This window comes from Vipera berus (assembly GCF_964194415.1).
Source record: "Vipera berus genome assembly, chromosome: Z".
In the NCBI taxonomy this organism is placed as follows: domain Eukaryota; kingdom Metazoa; phylum Chordata; class Lepidosauria; order Squamata; family Viperidae; genus Vipera; species Vipera berus.
The window spans coordinates 125,815,180-125,833,583 of record NC_138205.1 but is presented as its reverse complement, the minus strand read 5'-3'; the positions used below and the strand labels follow the sequence as shown (position 1 = coordinate 125,833,583).

The window sequence follows — 18,404 nt, the reverse complement described above, 5'->3', positions numbered from 1 at the left end:
TGCGAACTTCCCAATTAGCTTTCGACGAGCGAAGTCAATGGGAAAAGCCAGATTTGTTTAACGGCATGATTCATTTAACCATCGCAGTGATTTGTTTAACAACTGTGGCAAAAAAAGTTTGTAAAATCAGTTGCGACTCACATAGCAACAGTAACAACCGCCTTGCTAAGCTACAGCAATTCTGGAAGCAATTGTGGTCAAAGTCAAGGACGATTCTTTCTTTCTCTGAGAACATTTTCATGTTTTTTCCTCTGATATTTTTTTCCCCCAACTTGAAGTGTTGCACTTATTTTGGTTATTCTTCTTTCCAACTTTGGTTGAAGTGTGATGATAAAATTTAAACAAAACTCGTCCTGCATTTAGTATATTATTTGTTAAGCACACCCACCTATTCCAGAAACCAGCATTATTCTCATAGTTCTGAGGCACTATGTTGGATAGATAAAATGTTTCTGCCATGGCTTCCTATTTAAAAAAAAAGAATTAACATTGAGGTTCTGATGGATGCCTACATTAGTTAAGAATTCAGAATTAAACATCATATTAACAGAATGAAGTCAGACATCAAAGAAGAGCTTGTGTTCGGTAGAATATAAATAGACTGATCTATAATTCTTACATCAGTCAGCATTACAGTGCAAGGCTAGATCCTTCGAATTCTGTCTGCTTTTTTTTTTTAATCAACTTGCTTCCCTTCCCTAAAAACCTAGGTACAAAATTGCAGAGATTCTGTAAGATTCACATAATTGTTTGGCTGTTCCGTATTTATTTATTTATTTATTTATTTATAATTTATTTATTCATTTATATCCATCTTTATTAATTTTTACAAATAAGTCAAAGTGGTGAACATATCCAGCATTCTTTCCTCTCCCCCCCCATTTTCTCTATAACAACAACCCTGTGAGGTGAGTTGGGATGAGAGAGAGGGACTGGCCCTCTCTAATCCAGCTGGTTTTCATGGAGAAGGCAGGACTAGAACTCACAGTCTCCTGGTGATTAGTCCAAAGTCACCCAGCTGGCTTTCATGCCTAAGGCACCACTAAAACTTATTGTCTCCTAGTCAGTGCTTTTTTTTGTAAAAGAAAAAGGTGCCGGAACTTACACATGTCATACAAACCACCTTGCCTACCCTACAAGGTTCCATCCAAAAAAGGTGCCGGAACTCCGTTCTGAGCGTTCTATGACAAAAAAAGCCCTGCTCCTAGCGATTGCCCCAAAGTCCCCCAGCTGGCTTTCATGCCTTATGTGGGACTAGAACTCATCACCTCCTAGTGCCTGGCCCAAAGTTACCCAGCTGGCTTTCATGCCTTATGTGGGACTAGACCTCATTGTCTCCTAGTGACTGGCCCAAAGTCATCCAGCTGGCTTTCATGGCTTATGTGGGACTAGACCTCATTGTCTCCTAGTGCCTGGCCCAAAGTTACCCAGCTGGCTTTCATGCCTTATGTGGGACTAGACCTCATTGTCTCCTAGTAACTGGCCCAAAGTCATCCAGCTGGCTTTCATGCCAAAGGCAGCACTAGAACACATCACCTCCTAGTGACCAACACAGTCACCCAGCCGGCTTTCATGGTTAAGATGGGACTTGAACTCAAGAGTCTCCTGCTTTCTTGCTTGGTGCCTTAATTACTAGACCAAACTGGGTCTCTTTGCATTCCCTTTTTGCAAAAAAGAAATTTATTTTTATTTATTTTTTGAATTTTGCATTTTCGTGCAAAAAAGATTGCCTATTTTTATGTGCAGCCTTGTTTGGTTGAAAATGGCGTAGTGTGAACTGTTTTTAACATCCCATCCCTTCCCCTTCAAAGAAACAAGGGATCAAACTATACTGAGCAATCCTACCGATGAGTATTTGTTGTTGCCTGCTGGTGCCATATGACCTCGTGACCAGCCACTGCCGACATAATCTTCATTCACAGCACTGAACACTGAAGGGATGTTTGGGTCTGCTTTAAATTTGCAGTGTTTTCTGTCTGCGCTGCCTGTGGAACAAGATACCAAACAATTCGATTACATTTCCTTTTCAAAAAAAAGTTCTGTGCTGAAAGCAACTTACACAATGGCCAATTTTTTTAAAAAAGATATCTAAAGCAGACTTTAAATGGTTGCATGGCCTCCTTACTACAATGAGCAGAAAATGTGCCTCTAGCATTCCCGTACAGGCTCAATATATTGTATGACCATAATTGAGCCCAAAATTTCTGTTGCTAAGTGAGACCAGTTAATAATTTCACTTTCTTGCCACAGTTGCTAAGTAAATCCGGCTTCCCCACTGACTTTGCTTGTCAGACGTTCTCAAAAGGGGATCACATGTTCCCCAACCATCATAAATATAAGCCTGCTGCCAAGGGTCCAAATTTTGATCCTGTGACTATAACAATGCTGCAATGGTCGTGTGAAAAATGCTCACTTTTTTTCAATGCCATTGTAACTCTGAACGGTCACTAAACAAGTCAAGGGCTACCTGTATAAAGTTCTATTGTAGACAAGATGATCTGGCAGAATGCCGTGTGCCCCACCATTGGTTTTAATCACTGAGAAACCAGATATCGTTTTATATTATCTTTTTATCATTTAGTAAGCTGCCCGGAGTTGCTGCAACAGTGAGACAGGCAGCATATAAATTTAATGAATGAATAAATAAATAAGCAAGCATCTTAGATCTAAAGCTCCTTAGAATAAAGATCTCAAGATAAGAGATAACCTTAATTGAACTTAAGCCTCTCCAAATACTCAAAAATTATTCCAAATGTGTACTCATTAACAGTGTAAGCAGATATTTTACAAGACAAGAGGCTCTCTAAGGCTGTGAATTCCTTAAATAATGCATGACTTTATAAGATTTCCTCCATGAATATTTTTCTTTTAAAGAGCCTGTGATCCTTTGCATCCAGGTGGAGTCAGGGCGACTGAGTGGAGCTGGGCGTTTTCTGGCCAGATGCCCTTCCTGACACCTACACGGAGCTCACAGCAGATGTTTGCTCTTAGTCTCCAGAGATAAAAATATCTGCTACTACTTAGGATCAAACTCACAGCCACCTGATTGTGAGGCGAGAGCTCTACCACAATGCTCATAAGGTTCCCTCCATGAATAACGTTAGGGCAGACATGTCAAACACAAGGCCCGGGGGCCGGATCCGGCCCGCGAAGTGGTTTCATGTGGCCCGCGAAGTCATCCTGGAAACAGTGAGGGAACGGCCCCCACTGCCTTGCCCAGAGACCCTCCTCCTGCCAGAGACCCTCAGATCTGTCCCACTCCTACCCGGGCCCCCATAGGCACCCTTGATGTGAACAATGTAGAGTTGGCCATGCCCACCCAGTAGGACATACGTACTCTAGCCACGCCCACCCAGTAGGCCACGCCCACCCTGGCCATACCCACCTGGCCCCGAGGGCAACCGCAATGCTGATGCGGCCCTCAGTGAAATTGAGTTTGAGACCCCTGTGTTAGGGTAATTCTAATTCTAATAATAGTAATGAGGAAGAAGAGTAGAAGATGATGAAAATGGTGGGTGGGCTAGGATTTTTGTTCTTTTATGGCAATAAAGATGGCCTTTGGTAAGGCTGCAAAAGTTTGGGGGTTTGACCACACAAAGCCGGATTAAGACTAAAATGCAAGTCATATCATAAAATCATAAATATACAAGCCAAAGTTCACCCTGTTGGCCACTTCACTGTCCTGACCCAACATTTTGGAGCTGCATTGGAAGCCAGTTCCTATCAGCCACAGCCATCAGGATCACACTGAGAACAAGGGGAGTTGTAGTCCAACCTAATTGGAAAGCAGGACACAAGTGTCACTCAAGGGGAAACTGACTTCATCAATCTTGGTGTAAAATGAATACAGATAGTCCTCGAATTACAACCATTTGTTTAGCAACCGTTCAAAGTTATAACAGCACTCGAAAGTGATTTATGACCAGTCTTCCCATTTACAACAGTGGCAGTGTCCCCATGATCAAATTTCGGGTGCTGGGCAACCATATTTATGACAGCTGCATAAATACATGTGATTTGTGGGTCACCGTTTACAACCTTAGCAGCTCTTGCCAAAGGAAGCCAATGCTAGACTTGCTTAACAACTGCGAGAGTCATCTATCTACCAGGATGATTCACCTAAAAGCTGTTGCAAAAGTGGGTGTGGTTTATTTAATAACCATCTTGCTTAGCAAGGAAACTTATCTCTAGGTGTTGACTTTCATTCCTCTCCGGTCCCACCACATCACTACTACAGTGCTCGATCAGAGGTAGGCAACCTTGGCACTTTATTATGACCGGTGGACTTCAACTCCCAGAATTCCTGAGACAGCCATGCTGAGGGGAAAGGGAGAGGTTTCCAAGCTGAGCCATGCTGGCTCAGGAATTCTGGGAGTTGAAGTCCATGAGTCATAAAAGAGCCAAGGTTGCCTACCCTTGCTCTAGAATAACGCCAAGCCCCTTTCAGTTGCCTGTGGATGATGGGATAGGATTTACTGTACCTGGATACAAGCTGATTGGAAGGAAAGAAAGCAAAGCAAAGCAATCCAGCTTGCAGGGCATGGCAGTTGGAAGCACACTTGTGGCTCACCTCTTGTGTGCAAATGTCCCCAAAAAGCAAGCAGGAAGGAGAATGAACTTAAAGAGTTTACCGATCCAAAGCACGTATAAGTGGCAACCTCGATTCATTTTAGAAAATAACCCCATGCATACTTAATAATAATAAAGTTGGAAGGGACCTTAAGAGGTCATCTAGTCCAACACCCTGCTAAGGCAGGAATCCCTATACCATTTCAGACAAAAGGCTGTCCAGTCTCTTCTTAAAAACTCCCAGTGTTGGAGCATTCACCACTTCTGGAGGCAGGTTGTTCCACTGGTTAATTGTTCTGTCAGGAAGTTTCTCCTTATTTCCATGTTGCTTCTCTCCTTGACTAGTTTCCATCCGTTGCTTCTTGTCCTGCTTTCAGGCGCTTTGGAGAATAGCTTGACTCCCTCTTCTTTGTGGCAGCCCCTGAGATATTGGAACGCTGCTGTCATGTCACCCCTTGTCCTTCTCTTCATTAAAGTAGACATACCCAATTCCAGCAACCGTTCTTTATATGTTTTAGCCTCCAGTCCCCCAATCAACTTTGTTGCTCTTCTCTGTACTCTTTCTAGAGTCTCAACATCTTTTTTACATCGTGGTGACCAAAACTGCCCCTTCATGGATTACTGCCTTGTCGTGGCGAAGGGGCTTGCGTAATTCAATGAAGCTATGAGCAGGGCCACCCAAGACGGACAGGTCATAGCCGAGAGTTCTGACAAAACGTGATCCACTGGAGAAGGAAATGGCAACCCACTCCAGTATCTTTGCCATGAAAACCCTATGGACAGTACCAAAAGGCAAAACGATATGACGCTGGAAGATGAGCCCCTCAGGTCGGAAGGCGTCCAATATGCTACTGGGGAAGAGCAGAGGGCTAGTACTAGTAGCGCCAGAAAGAATGAAGCGACTGGGCCAAAGCCGAAAGGATGCTCAGCTGTGGATGTGTCTGGTGGTGAAAGGAAAGTCCGATGCTGTAAAGATTTTTTCTCCATAGGAACCTGGAATGTAAGATCCATGAATCAAGGAAAGCTGGACTTGGTCAAACAAGAGATGACAAGACTGAACATTGACATCTTAGGTATCAGCGAACTAAAATGGACAGGAATGGGTGAATTTAATTCAGATGACCATCAGGTATACTACTGTGGGCAAGAATCCCTCAGAAGAAACGGAGTAGCCTTCATAGTCAATAAAAGAGTAGGAAAAGCAATACTGGGATACAATCCTCAAAATGACAGAATGATCTCAGTTCGAATCCAAGGCAAACCATTCAATATCACAGTAGTTTAGGTCTATGCCCCAACCACCAGTGCTGAAGAGGATGAAATTGACCGGTTCTATGAAGCCCTACAGCACCTTATAGAACTAACACCCAAAAATGATGTCCTTATCATCATGGGGGATTGGAATGCTAAAGTAGGAAGCCAAAAGATAACTGGAATAACAGGCAAGTTTGGCCTTGGAGTACAAAATGAAGCAGGGCACAGGCTGATAGAATTTTGTCAAGAGAATACGATGGTCATAGCAAACACTCTTTTCCAACAACCCAAGAGACGGCTTTACACATGAACATCACCAGACGGTCAACACAGAAATCCGATTGACTATATGCTCTGCAGCCAAAGATGGAGAAGCTCTATACAGGAGCTGACTGTGGCTCAGACCATGAGCTTCTCGTTGCAAAGTTTAGGCTTAAACTGAAGAAAGTAGGGAAAAGCACTAGGCCACTCAGGTATGAATTAAATCATATCCCTGTTGAATATACAGTAGAGGTGACAAATAGATTTAAGGAATTAGATCTGATAGACAGAGTGCCTGAAGAACTATGGACAGAGGTTCGCGACATTGTACAACAGGTAGCAACGAAAACCATCCCAAAGAAAAAGAAATGCAAGAAAGCAAAATGGCTGTCTGAGGAAGCTTTGCAAATAGCTGAGGAAAGGAGGGAAGCGAAAGGCAAGGGAGAAAAAGAAAGATATGCCCAATTGAATGCAGAATTCCAGAGAATAGCTAGAAGAGATAAGAATGCCTTCTTAAATGAACAGTGCAAAGAAATAGAAGAAAACAATAGAATAGGGAGGACCAGAGATCTTTTCAAGAAAATTAGAGAGATGAAGGGAACGTTTAATGCAAAAATGGGCATGATAAAGGACCAAAATGGCAGGGACCTAACAGAGGCAGAAGAGATTAAGAAGAGGTGGCAAAATTACACAGAACTATACAAAAATGAGCTTAACGTCCCAGATAATCACAATGAGGTGGTCACTGACCTTGAGCCAGACATCCTAGAATGTGAAGTGAAGTGGGCCTTAGAAAAGCTGAGCAACAACAAAGCTAGTGGAGGTGACGGTATTCCAGCTGAGCTATTCAAAATCTTAAAAGACAATGCAGTAAAAGTGCTAGACTCAATTTGCCAGCAAATTTGGAAAACACAACAGTGGCCACAGGATTGGAAAAGATCAGTTTACATTCCAATTCCAAAGAAAGGCAGTGCCAAAGAATGTTCAAACTATCGCACCATTGCACTCATTTCTCATGCTAGTAAAGTCATGCTTAAAATCCTACAATCTAGACTTCAGCAGTATGTGGATCGAGAACTACCAGAAGTACAGGCAGGATTTCGAAGAGGCAGAGGAACTAGAGATCAAATTGCCAACATACGCTGGATCATGGAGAAAGCTAGAGAGTTCCAGAAAAACATCTACTTCTGCTTCATTGACTACGCTAAAGCCTTTGATTGTGTGGATCATAACAAACTGTGGCAAGTTCTTAAAGAGATGGGAGTACCAGACCATCTTATTTGTCTTTTGAGAAACCTATATGCGGGTCAAGAAGCAACAGTGAGAACTGGACATGGAACCACTGATTGGTTCAAAATTGGGAAAGGAGTCCGGCAAGGCTGTATACTGTCGCCCTGCCTATTTAACTTATATGCAGAGCACATCATGAGAAAGGCAGGGCTAGATGAATCAAAAGTTGGAATTAAGATTGCTGGAAGAAATATCAACAACCTAAGATACGCAGATGATACCACTCTAATGGCAGAAAGTGAAGAACTAAAGAGCCTTTTGTTGCGGGTGAAGAAGGAGAGTGCAAAACTTGGGTTGAAACTTAACATTAAGAAAACCAAGATCATGGCATCTGGCCCTCTCAATTCCTGGCAAATAGATGGAGAAGAAATGGAGGTAGTGACAGATTTTATTTTCCTGGGCTCCAAGATCACTGCAGATGGGGACTGTAGCCAAGAAATTAAAAGACGCTTGCTCCTGGGGAGGAAAGCCATGGCAAATCTAGACAGCACACTAAAAAGCAGAGACATCACCCTGTCAACAAAAGTGCGTATAGTCAAGGCTATGGTCTTCCCAGTTGCAATGTATGGCAGTGAAAGTTGGACCATAAGAAAGGCTGAGCGCCAAAGAATTGAGGCCTTTGAACTATGGTGCTGGAGAAGACTCCTGCGAGTCCCTTGGACTGCAAGGCGATCAAACCGGTCAGTCCTAGAGGAGATCAATCCTGACTGCTCTTTAGAAGGCCAGATCCTGAAGCTTAAACTCAAATACTTTGGCCACCTAATGAGAAGGAAGGACTCACTGGAGAAGAGCCTAATGCTGGGAAAAATCGAGGGCAATAGAAGAAGGGGACGACAGAGAATGAGGTGGCTGTATGGAGTCACTGAAGCAGTAGGCGTGAACTTAAATGGACTCCAGAAGATGGTAGAGGACAGGAAGGCCTGGAGGAATGTTGTCCATAGGGTCGCGATGGGTCGGACACGACTTCGCAGCTAACAACAACAACAACGACCAAAACTGGGTGCAGTATTAGTTCTATGAAAGTGTCCTTCACTATACTTAGCCTTATTTTCAGAAGAATACAAGTAGTCCTTGAATTACAACCATTTGTTTTGAAGTGACAATGGCTCTAAAAAAAGTGACTTATCGCTGCTTTTTCATTGCAGCACTGATCACATGATCAAAATTCAGCCATTTGGCAACTGACTCATATTTATGATGGTTGCAGTGTCCTGGAGTCATGTGATCCCCTTTTTGTGATCTTCTGACAAGGAAAGTCAATGGGGAAGCTGGTTCACTTAAGAACCAGGTTACTCACTTAACAAATGCAATGATTCACTGAGCAACTGTGGCAAGAAAGGTCATAAAATGGGGCAAAACTCACTTAAATGTCTCACTTAGCAACAGAAATTTCAGCTCAATTGTGATAATAAGTCAAGGACTACTTTTAAAAATAAGATTGCAGCCAGGGGAATAAATCTATTGCAGTTCTATGATTCATACATGGTAAGAAGTCCCTGTCTTCTTAGAAGGAAATTAATTACAATATCCAGGCAGAGAAACTGTTTAAGTACCTGAAGTTTTGTATTTGGAAATATGTTCAATCACCCATCTAGGTACTCGTTTTGCCTGATCATAAGAGAGAGCATGATTGGTATAATGTCTGATTTGAGTTCCAGCTGCAGGAAATCCGTATCTTTCCAATATAGACTTTGGCCCAGGTTCTAAGACAGAAAGAAAAAAGAACTTTTTTGAAACAAAGGCATAGAAAAATCATATCATATATTAAAAATCAGAGCTACATTTTTACAAATCAGCAAAATAATTATACAGTGTCATATAATATTTTAAATTTCTATTTTTATTGCATTGAACTCTCAACCTTATGAGTGGGAGGCAAGCATCTTCATCTCTAATGAAAAAGAAAGGAACAAAACCTACAAAATATATATTACATTAAAAAAAACTAACCTGATGCATACATTCATTTCGTATTATACAATTAATTTATGGGCATTTAGGTCAATAGGTGAGAAATTATGAATTGTCAACTTATGACAATTGAGTCCAAAATTTCTATTGCTAAGCAGGACGGTTGTTAAATGAGTTTTGCCGCAACCTTTCCTGCCACAGTTGTTAAGCAAATTACTGTACTTGTTAAGGCAGCAGCACAACTGCAATGATCATAAGTGTGAAAAATGGCCATAAGTCAGTTTTTTTCAATGCTGCTGTAACTTCAAATGTTCACTGAATAATTCTCCAAACAAGAGAAGGAAAGAGCTCGTTTGGACTAGTGGTTAAGGCATCAGGCAAGAAAGCAGGAGACTGTGAATTCTAGTCTTACCTTTGCCACGAAAGCTTGTTGGGTTAACTTGGGCCAGTCACTCACTCTCAGCCCAATCCACCTCACAATGTTGTTGTGAGAAAAATAAGAAGAGTGTTGTGTTAGAGGAAGATACGTTGAATACATCTGCCACATTGGGTTGTTTGTAAAAATAAAAAGGCGGGACACAAGTAAAGAAATAGTAGACCGCACTTTGCTCTAATGCAGTAAAAACACACTTTCCAGCAGAGGGTGGTCTGGCTGTGGAATTATAACCTCAAGAGAAGTTGAAACAAAATCTTAAGATAACCAATTCTTTCCTTCTTAATGATGTACTTAATATACTCAAACATTTTTTTAATTTATATCCTGCTTTTATTATTTTGATAAACAATTCAAGTCAACGAACATCTCTACTCCTCCTTCCTCCTCCTATTTTCCCAACAACAACCCTGTAAGGAGGGTTGGGCTGAGAGATAGTGTCTGTCCAGAAGTCACCCAGCCAGCTTTTCATGGCCAAGGTGGGGATTGAAGGCTAAGAATAATGAATGGAATGGAATGGAATGGACTAGACTAGACTAGGATGAATAGAATAGAATAGAATAGAATAGAATAGAATAGAATAGAATAGAATAGAATAGAATAGAATAGAATAGAATAGAATAGAATAGAATAGAATGGAATGGAATGGAATAGAATAGAATAGAATAGAAAATATAGAATAGAATAGAATAGAATAGAATAGAATAGAATAGAATAGAAAATATAGAATAGAATAGAATAGAATAGAATAGAATAGAAAATATAGAATAGAATAGAATAGAATAGAATAGAATAGAATAGAATAGAATAGAATAGAATAGAATAGAATAGAATAGAATAGAATAGAATAGAATAGAATAGAATAGAATAGAATAGAATAGAATAGCTGAGTTGGAAGGGACCTTGTAGGTCATCTAATGCAACGCCCTGCCCAAGCAGGAGTCTCAGACAAGTGGCTGTCCAGTCTCTTCTTGAAAGCCTCCAGTGATGAAGCACCAACAACATCTGAAAGGCAGTCTGTTCCATTGATTGCTTGTTCTCACTGTCAGGAAATTTCTCTTTATTTCCAGGTTGAATCTCTCCTTCATCAGTTTCCATCCATTGTTCCTTGTCTGGCCTTCGGGTGCTTTGGAAAATAGGTGACACACACAAACACACACACCCCGTGACAACCCCTCAAATATTAGAAGACTGCTATCATGTCTCCCCTGGTCTTTCTCTTCACTAGACTGGCCATGCCCAGTTCCTGTAACCGTTCTTCATATGTTTTAGCCTCCAGTCCCCTAACCACCTTTTTACTCTTCTCTGCACTTTTCTAGAGTAAGGGTCTTCAAACTTGGCTCTTTTATGACTTGAAGTCCACGAGTCATAAAAGGGCCAGGTTTGAAGACCCCTGCTCTAGAGTCTCAACATCTTTTTTATAGTGTGGAAACCAAAATTTGTTGCAGTATTCTAAGTGTGGTCTTACTAAGGCTTTATAGAGTGGCATTAGTACCTGACGTGATTGAATCCCTCTGTTAACGCAACTTAGGATTGCACTCCCCTTCATGGATTACTGCCTTGTCGTGGCGAAGGGGCTTGCGTAATTCAATGAAGCTATGAGCTATGCCATGCAGGGCCACCCAAGACGGACAGGTCATAGCAGAGAGTTCTGACAAAACGTGATCCACTGGAGAAGGAAATGGCAACCCACTCCAGTGTTGGCTATAGACAAGGGTGGCAAAGTCTTTAAAGATCTGAAAGGTCTCAGATTTTTCTTTCATAGGAAATACATATCCATATCTAGAATAATTATCAACAATTGTCAAGAAATATCTTTTACCACCAATTGTTGGTGTAAAAGGACCCACTAGGTCAGTGTGTACCATAGTTTCATTCCATACAGCATTAACCTTGTGAACTCTCAGGCTTCCTCCTTCCGTTATATATTCAAGATGGACAGTATTTAATATTTATTTGTTATGTATATGTATGGGTGTAGGTCTATACATATGTTGTATATAGTATGTTTTAGGTATGTGTCATGTATGCTAAGCTTGTAAGCCGCCCTGAGTCTTCGGAGAAGGGCGGGATATAAATGGAATAAAAATAAAAATAAAAATAAATAAAAAATGTGTTTCACTTTGAGAGTGGGCAACTAAATTTCATTTTTGATGTGTGCCATTGTGCCCACAGTAAAAAAATGACAATAAAGATTATCTAATCTTCTGAAAAGCAGAGTCAATGGGGAAGTCAGATTTACTTTACAAGTGTGTTACTAACTTAACAAGTGCAGTGATTCACTTAACAACTGTGGCAAGAAAGGCCGTAGAATGGGGCAAAACTCACGTAACTGTCTCGCTTAGTAACAGAAATTTAGGGCTCAATTGTGATCATAAGTCGAGGACTATCTGTACCCCATGATAAATTCAAGCTATTCCCTCCCATTCATAGAAATAATTCTGGGGAACCAAAAAAGCGTATTCTAACATGCTCCTTGGCACAGTAGGCTAAAAACAAATGGTAGAGATCTGATTAATGTGAATTTATATCCACTACATTTGGACACCCACAGATTTATGTCAAGAGAAGTGACTGATGGGATGTCACATCAAATCATGCTGATGCAAGGACTGTCTATACACCGTGAATTCCAAATTATCTCATCATCCAAGTACAACCAGGTCTAACTACCTTACATTCTGAATGGGTATTGCGATAAGCAATCACAGCTTATTTTAAAAAAACAAAAACAAAACCCGCCTTTGTTTTTTGCATGGAAGTGCAGCTGGAGCTTCCCGCCCTTGCGCACTCGACATCTAGCCTGGGCTCAGCCACGCCCACTCCTTTGTGTCATTTCGCCTTCCCGGGCGGGGTCGATGGCTCCGCGCTTGCGCAATCGCCTCCTTACCTCCCAACGGCGGTTGTGGTGGCGGCAGCGGTTCTTCTGGCTGGGACGCGGCGGCGCTCGGTGACTGGTCGGGGTTTCTGAGGAGTTTGTTGGCGAGCAGCCCCGAGACGGTGGCACCCAGGGCCGCTCCGCTTACGAAACCGCGGAAGAAGCGATTCCGAACGAGGCGGGCGCCTATCGCCTCTGCCATCGAGGCCGTCCGGAAGGCCGCGAGGCGGCGAGCGAGGCTCTTCTCCGCCCCCCTGCCCGGATTGCGCAGCCTCCCTGCCGCTCCGCTCCTGAGGGGGGAAAAAAAGCGCGCGAAAGTTGCTCTTCCCTCAGCCGGGCGTGTCTTTCCTCGTCCGTCATCCTATCGCAAATACAAGCAGTCCAAGACTTAACGACTGTTCGTTTAGTGACTGTTCAAAATTACAGAAAAAATAGAATGACCATTTTTCACATCCCATAGTCACCTGATCAAAATTCAGATGGTTGGCAACTGATCCATTGCAGTATCACGTGATCTCCCTTTGCAGCTTTCTGACAAGCAAAATCAATGGGGAAGCCAGATTCACTTAACTGTGTCACTAACTTAACAAATGCAGTGAAAGTTGTAAAGTGGGACAAAATTTAACAAAAGGTCTCACTAAGCAACATAAATTTTGGGCTCAACCAAAAGGACTAGCAGTGGCACAGTTTCAAGAGCAGGGGTCATAAGCAGTTGCCCTCTGGGTGAGATTTAAGGTGCTGGTACTTACCTTTAAAGCCCTACATGGCTTAGGCCCGGGATACGTGCAGGACCATCTGCTGCCGGGAACTAATTCCCATCGTCCAGTACGCTCACACAGAGAAGGCCTCCTCAGGGTACCGTCAGCTAGGCAATGTCGGTTGGCGACCCCCAGGGGGAGGGCCTTCTCTGTGGGAGCGCCAGCCCTATGGAATCAGCTCCCTCCTGAGCTTCGGATGGCCCAAAACCTCCAATCCTTTCGCTGCGGCCTCAAAACACTCCTGTTCCACCAGGCTGACCTGGACTGACAGGCATTTTAATTAATTATATTTAGAATTTTTAATTTATTTTTTAATCTTTAATTTTAATTTATTGCACAGATGATTTCAATTTTATTTTTATCTTGATTTCTGTACTTATTATATGTTTTGTTGTTAGCCGCCCTGAGTCCTTCGGGAGATAGGGCGGGATATAAATCCCATCAATCAATAAATAAATAATTAATGGATTAAGAGTCGGACAGGGCCTTGGAGGGCTTCTAGTCCCCAGTTAACAGCTTTGTGGACTAGCCCGGGAGGGGAGAAGAGATGGTTTTATGAGAGCGGCCGGCAAAATATGCACAGCTACGTTTGCATGAGCAGAGTGCATACATGCCTGCCGCTCATGCAAATGGAGCGCACGTTTGCTGTTCATGCAAGTGAAGATGCACGTGTGTGTGCTTCCAGCCATTTCCGTAGCCTGGTTGCAATTCCCTCACGGCCCTAGTGGGCTGTAGCCCACAAGTAGGGGACCCCTATTCTAGTCCAACCCCCTGATCAAGTAGGAGACCCTATTGTCATTCTAGACAAATTGCTGTCCAATTTCTTAACAGCCTCCAGTGATGGAGCACCAACAACTTCTGGAGACGATCTGTTCCCGAATCATTGTTCTCATTGTCAGAAAGTTTCTCCTTAGTTCTAGGTTGGATCTCTCCTTGATAAGATAACCCTTACTTCTTATGCTGCCCTCAGGTACTTTGGAGAACAGCTTGACTCCTTCTTTGTGGCAGCCCCTGAAATATTGGAACACTGTTGCCATGTCACCCCTCGTCCTTCTTTTCATTAGACATCCCCAATTCCTTCCACCGTTCTTCATATATTTTAGCCTCCAGTCCCCTGATCTTGTTTGTTGCTCTTCTCTGCATTCTTTCTAGAGTCTCAACATCTTTTTTTATATCAGAACTGAATGGAAGAACAGTTATTGTTCTCAAGGGACCACATGAGAAATAAACTGTTGTGGAGGGCTGCTGCCACCACCTCTTGCACCGCTGCTGTGGTGGGCTTAACAAAGATAACCAAAGGGCCAAATATGGCTACCAGTCCTTAAAATGCCCAGGTCTGCTCAGGAGTGTGTGCATAACATCCTTGTAACTCACTGGAATTTGGCCAGGAGGCATGAAAATAAAGCCACAGAGCAGACAGGGCAATATCTTGGATGGACTGAACTTGAACTGCTATCTCAAACAGACTACTTGTGTTGTGAACAAAAAAAAACATGGCTGCATCCATGAAATCACCCAGATTTGAGCTGAATTTAAAAGGGCCTTTAGTATCAGCAGATAGAGCATCTCATTCAACCTACCGTAGATGGACTCTGAAGCTAAGCAGCTTGGAGTACTTTATTTTATTTTATTTTTTCTCAGATGGGAGACCAACTACCAGGAAATTGTGGCGATAGAAAAGAAGGGAAAACCCTGAAAATGAGTGCCTTAAAACATGTCTATGTTGTTTGTATAAAATGTCACCAGGAGTCAAGCTCAATTTGAGGGTGTCTTTGTTGTCTTAAGGGACGCGGTGGCTCAGTGGGTTAGGACGCTGAACTTGTCGATCAGAAGGTCGGCAGTTTGGTGGGTCGAATCCCGAGTGCCACATAGCAGAGTGAGCGCCTGTTACTCGTCCCAGCTTCTGCCAACCTAGCAGTTCGAAAGCACGTAAAAATGCAAGTAGAAAAATAGGGACCACTACAGTGGGAAGGTAACCGTTCCGTGCGCCTTTGGCATCTAGTCATGCCGGCCACATGACCACGGAGACGTCCTCGGACAAACGCTGGCTCTTCGGCTTTGAAACGGAGATGAGCACTGGCCCCTAGAGTTGGAAATGACTATCACACATGTGCAGGGGAACCTTTACCTTTACCTTGTTGTCTTACATAGCAGAGGTAGTTTTTCTTCTCCTATTCTGTGCTACAGTTTGTGGGCAAAGTTGGCTGGACTTGTCAGGACCCACGGTTGTAAATCCCAAGAGCTTCACTCCATAACCAAGACAAAACTATACCAGCTCCACATGGCTTAGTGTCATTTGTGAACCAATTTAATTTTGCAAGGAAGCCCTTTTTAAGAAGTATTTGAGGTTCAACTAGTGATATCTATAGAGGGGAAGGCATAACAACAATTAAGATAGTAGTTGTGACACTAATGCCTGAGCAGGGGGTTGGACTAGATGACCTCCAAGGTCCTTCCAACATCACCATCATCATTATTATTCCTGTTCTTTTGCATGTGCTGCATTGCATGTACAGGTGATCCTCTACTTAAGACCATTTGTTTAGTGATTTTGAAGTTTCAGTGGCACTGAAAAAATGACTTATAACCAGTCCTCACACTTATTTACCACTGCAGCATTCCCCCCTGTCTCATTGTCAAAATTTGGGCACCTGGCAACCAGCACGTATTTATGATGGTTGCAGCTTCTCAGGTCACATTATCACTATTTGCAACCTTCCCAGTTGGCTTCCAATAAGCAAGATCAATGGAGAAAGCCACTCAATAACTGTGTGTTTCACTTACCAAGTGCAGTAGTTTAACAACTGTGGTAAAAAAGGTCAGAAAATTGGGCAAAATTCATTTCACAAATGTCTTGCTTAGCAGCGGAAATGTAGTCTCAATTGTGTTATAAGTTATGTGCAATCATCACAATAGCTACCACCTCTATCCTGACTTTTGTTAAACCTCATGCCCCACACATGGGTTCAGTGTAGCAAAGATATTTTTCAAGTAGAATTCATTGTATTAAACATGGTTGGATTTGCACTTCCCTAGTGTTTCCCTTTTAAAAGAATATATAGGTACTGTAGGTGATGGGTCCACATAGTTGCTTTTTATGTTTAATTGCACTCTCGTGGTGAAAATAAACAAATGATTGCAGGGGCGAGAAGAAAAAATTAGGAACAACTGGTAAGTAGCAATAAAATGTGAAAGGTTTACAATTAAAGGTGAAATGTAGCAATAGCAATTGCCAAGCACTACTGTTCTAAATGGATATTTGTTACCTTTATGTGCATTTCCCCCTTCATGGATTACTGCCTTGTCGTGGTGAAGGGGCTTGCGTAATTCAGTGAAGCTATGAGCTATGCCGTGCAGGGCCACCCAAGACGGAAAAGTCATGGCAGAGAGTTCTGACAAAACGTGATCCACTGGAGAAGGAAATGGCAACCCACTCCAGTATCTTTGCCATGAAAACCCTATGGACAGTACCAAAAGGCAAAATGATATGACGCTGGAAGATGAGCCCCTCAGGTCGGAAGGCATCCAATATGTTACTGGGGAAGAGCAGAGGGCTAGTACTAGTAGCGCCAGAAAGAATGAAGCGACTGGGCCAAAGCCGAAAGGACGCTCAGCTGTGGATGTGTCTGGTGGTGAAAGGAAAGTCCAATGCTGTAAAGATTTTTTCTCCATAGGAACCTGGAATGTAAGATCCATGAATCAAGGAAAGCTGGATGTGGTCAAAGAAGAGATGACAAGACTGAACATCGACATCTTAGGTATCAGCGAACTAAAAGGACAGGAATGGGTGAATTTAATTCAGATGACCATCAGGTATACTACTGCGGGCAAGAATCCCTCAGAGGAAATGGTGTAGCCTTCATAGTCAATAAAAAAAAATAGGAAAAGCAATACTGGGATACAATCCTCAAAATGACAGAATGATCTCAGTTCGAATCCAAGGCAAACCATTCAATATCACAGTAGTCCAAGTCTATGCCCCAACCACCAGTGCTGAAGAGGATGAAATTGACCGGTTCTACGAAGCCCTACAGCACCTTATAGAACTAACACCAAAAAATGATGTTCTTATCATCATGGGGGATTGGAATGCTAAAGTAGGAAGCCAAAAGATAACTGGAATAACAGGCAAGTTTGGCTTTGGAGTGCAAAATGAAGCAGGGCACAGGCTGATAGAATTCTGTCAAGAGAATACAATGGTCATAGCAAACATTCTTTTCCAACAACCCAAGAGATGGCTCTACACATGGACATCACCAGATGGTCAACACAGAAATCAGATTGGCAGCCAAAGATGGAGAAGCTCTATACAGTCAGTAAAAACAAGACCAGGAGCTGACTGTGGCTCAGACCAGGAGCCTCTCATTGCAAAGTTGGCTGTGAAAGTTGGACCATAAGAAAGGCTGAGCGCCAAAGAATTGAAGCCTTTGAACTATGGTGCTGGAGAAGACTCCTGCGAGTCCCTTGGACTGCAAGGCGATCAAACCGGTCAGTCCTAGAGGAGATCAACCCTGACTGCTCTTTAGAAGGCCAGATCCTGAAGCTAAAACTCAAATACTTTGGCCACCTAATGAGAAGGAAGGACTCACTGGAGAAGAGCCTAATGCTGGGAAAGATGGAGGGCAATAGAAGAAGGGGACGACAGAGAATGAGGTGGCTGGATGGAGTCACTGAAGCAGTAGGCGTGAGCTTAAATGGACTCCAGAAGATGGTAGAGGACAGGAAGGCCTGGAGGAACGTTGCCCATAGGGTCGCGATGGGTCGGACACAACTTTGCAGCTAACAACAACAACATGTGCATTTCAGTTGTGAAATTTGATTAGTGTGTAATGTTTGAACTTCACTGTTATTCAGTGCTTTTTTTGTAAAAGAAAAAGGTGCCAGAACTCATTCATGTCATACAACCCGCATTGCCTACCCTACAAGGTTCCATCCAAAAAAGGTGCCAGAACTCCGTTCTGAGCGTTCTATGAGAAAAAAAGCCCTGCTGTTATTTATCTGTTTACAACTTTCCTTCATATGTGCAATTTGACTTTCGCACTTCTGTATT

General features: G+C 42.7%; 1 protein-coding gene across 1 annotated transcript in view; it reads right to left on the bottom strand.

The window, feature by feature from the left end:
* Positions 1-12,819, bottom strand: part of EXOG (exo/endonuclease G) — a 33,996-nt gene extending 21,177 nt beyond the window's left edge. The window contains exons 1-4 of the mRNA XM_081343679.1: positions 12,609-12,819; positions 8,928-9,077; positions 1,846-1,985; positions 389-465 (exon numbers count right to left, since the gene is read on the bottom strand). Coding sequence (XP_081199805.1) covers positions 389-465; positions 1,846-1,985; positions 8,928-9,077; positions 12,609-12,798 — 557 coding nt within the window. The 5' untranslated portion in view covers positions 12,799-12,819. The remainder of the gene's footprint in view (positions 1-388; positions 466-1,845; positions 1,986-8,927; positions 9,078-12,608) is intronic.
* Positions 12,820-18,404: the final 5,585 nt, after the last annotated feature.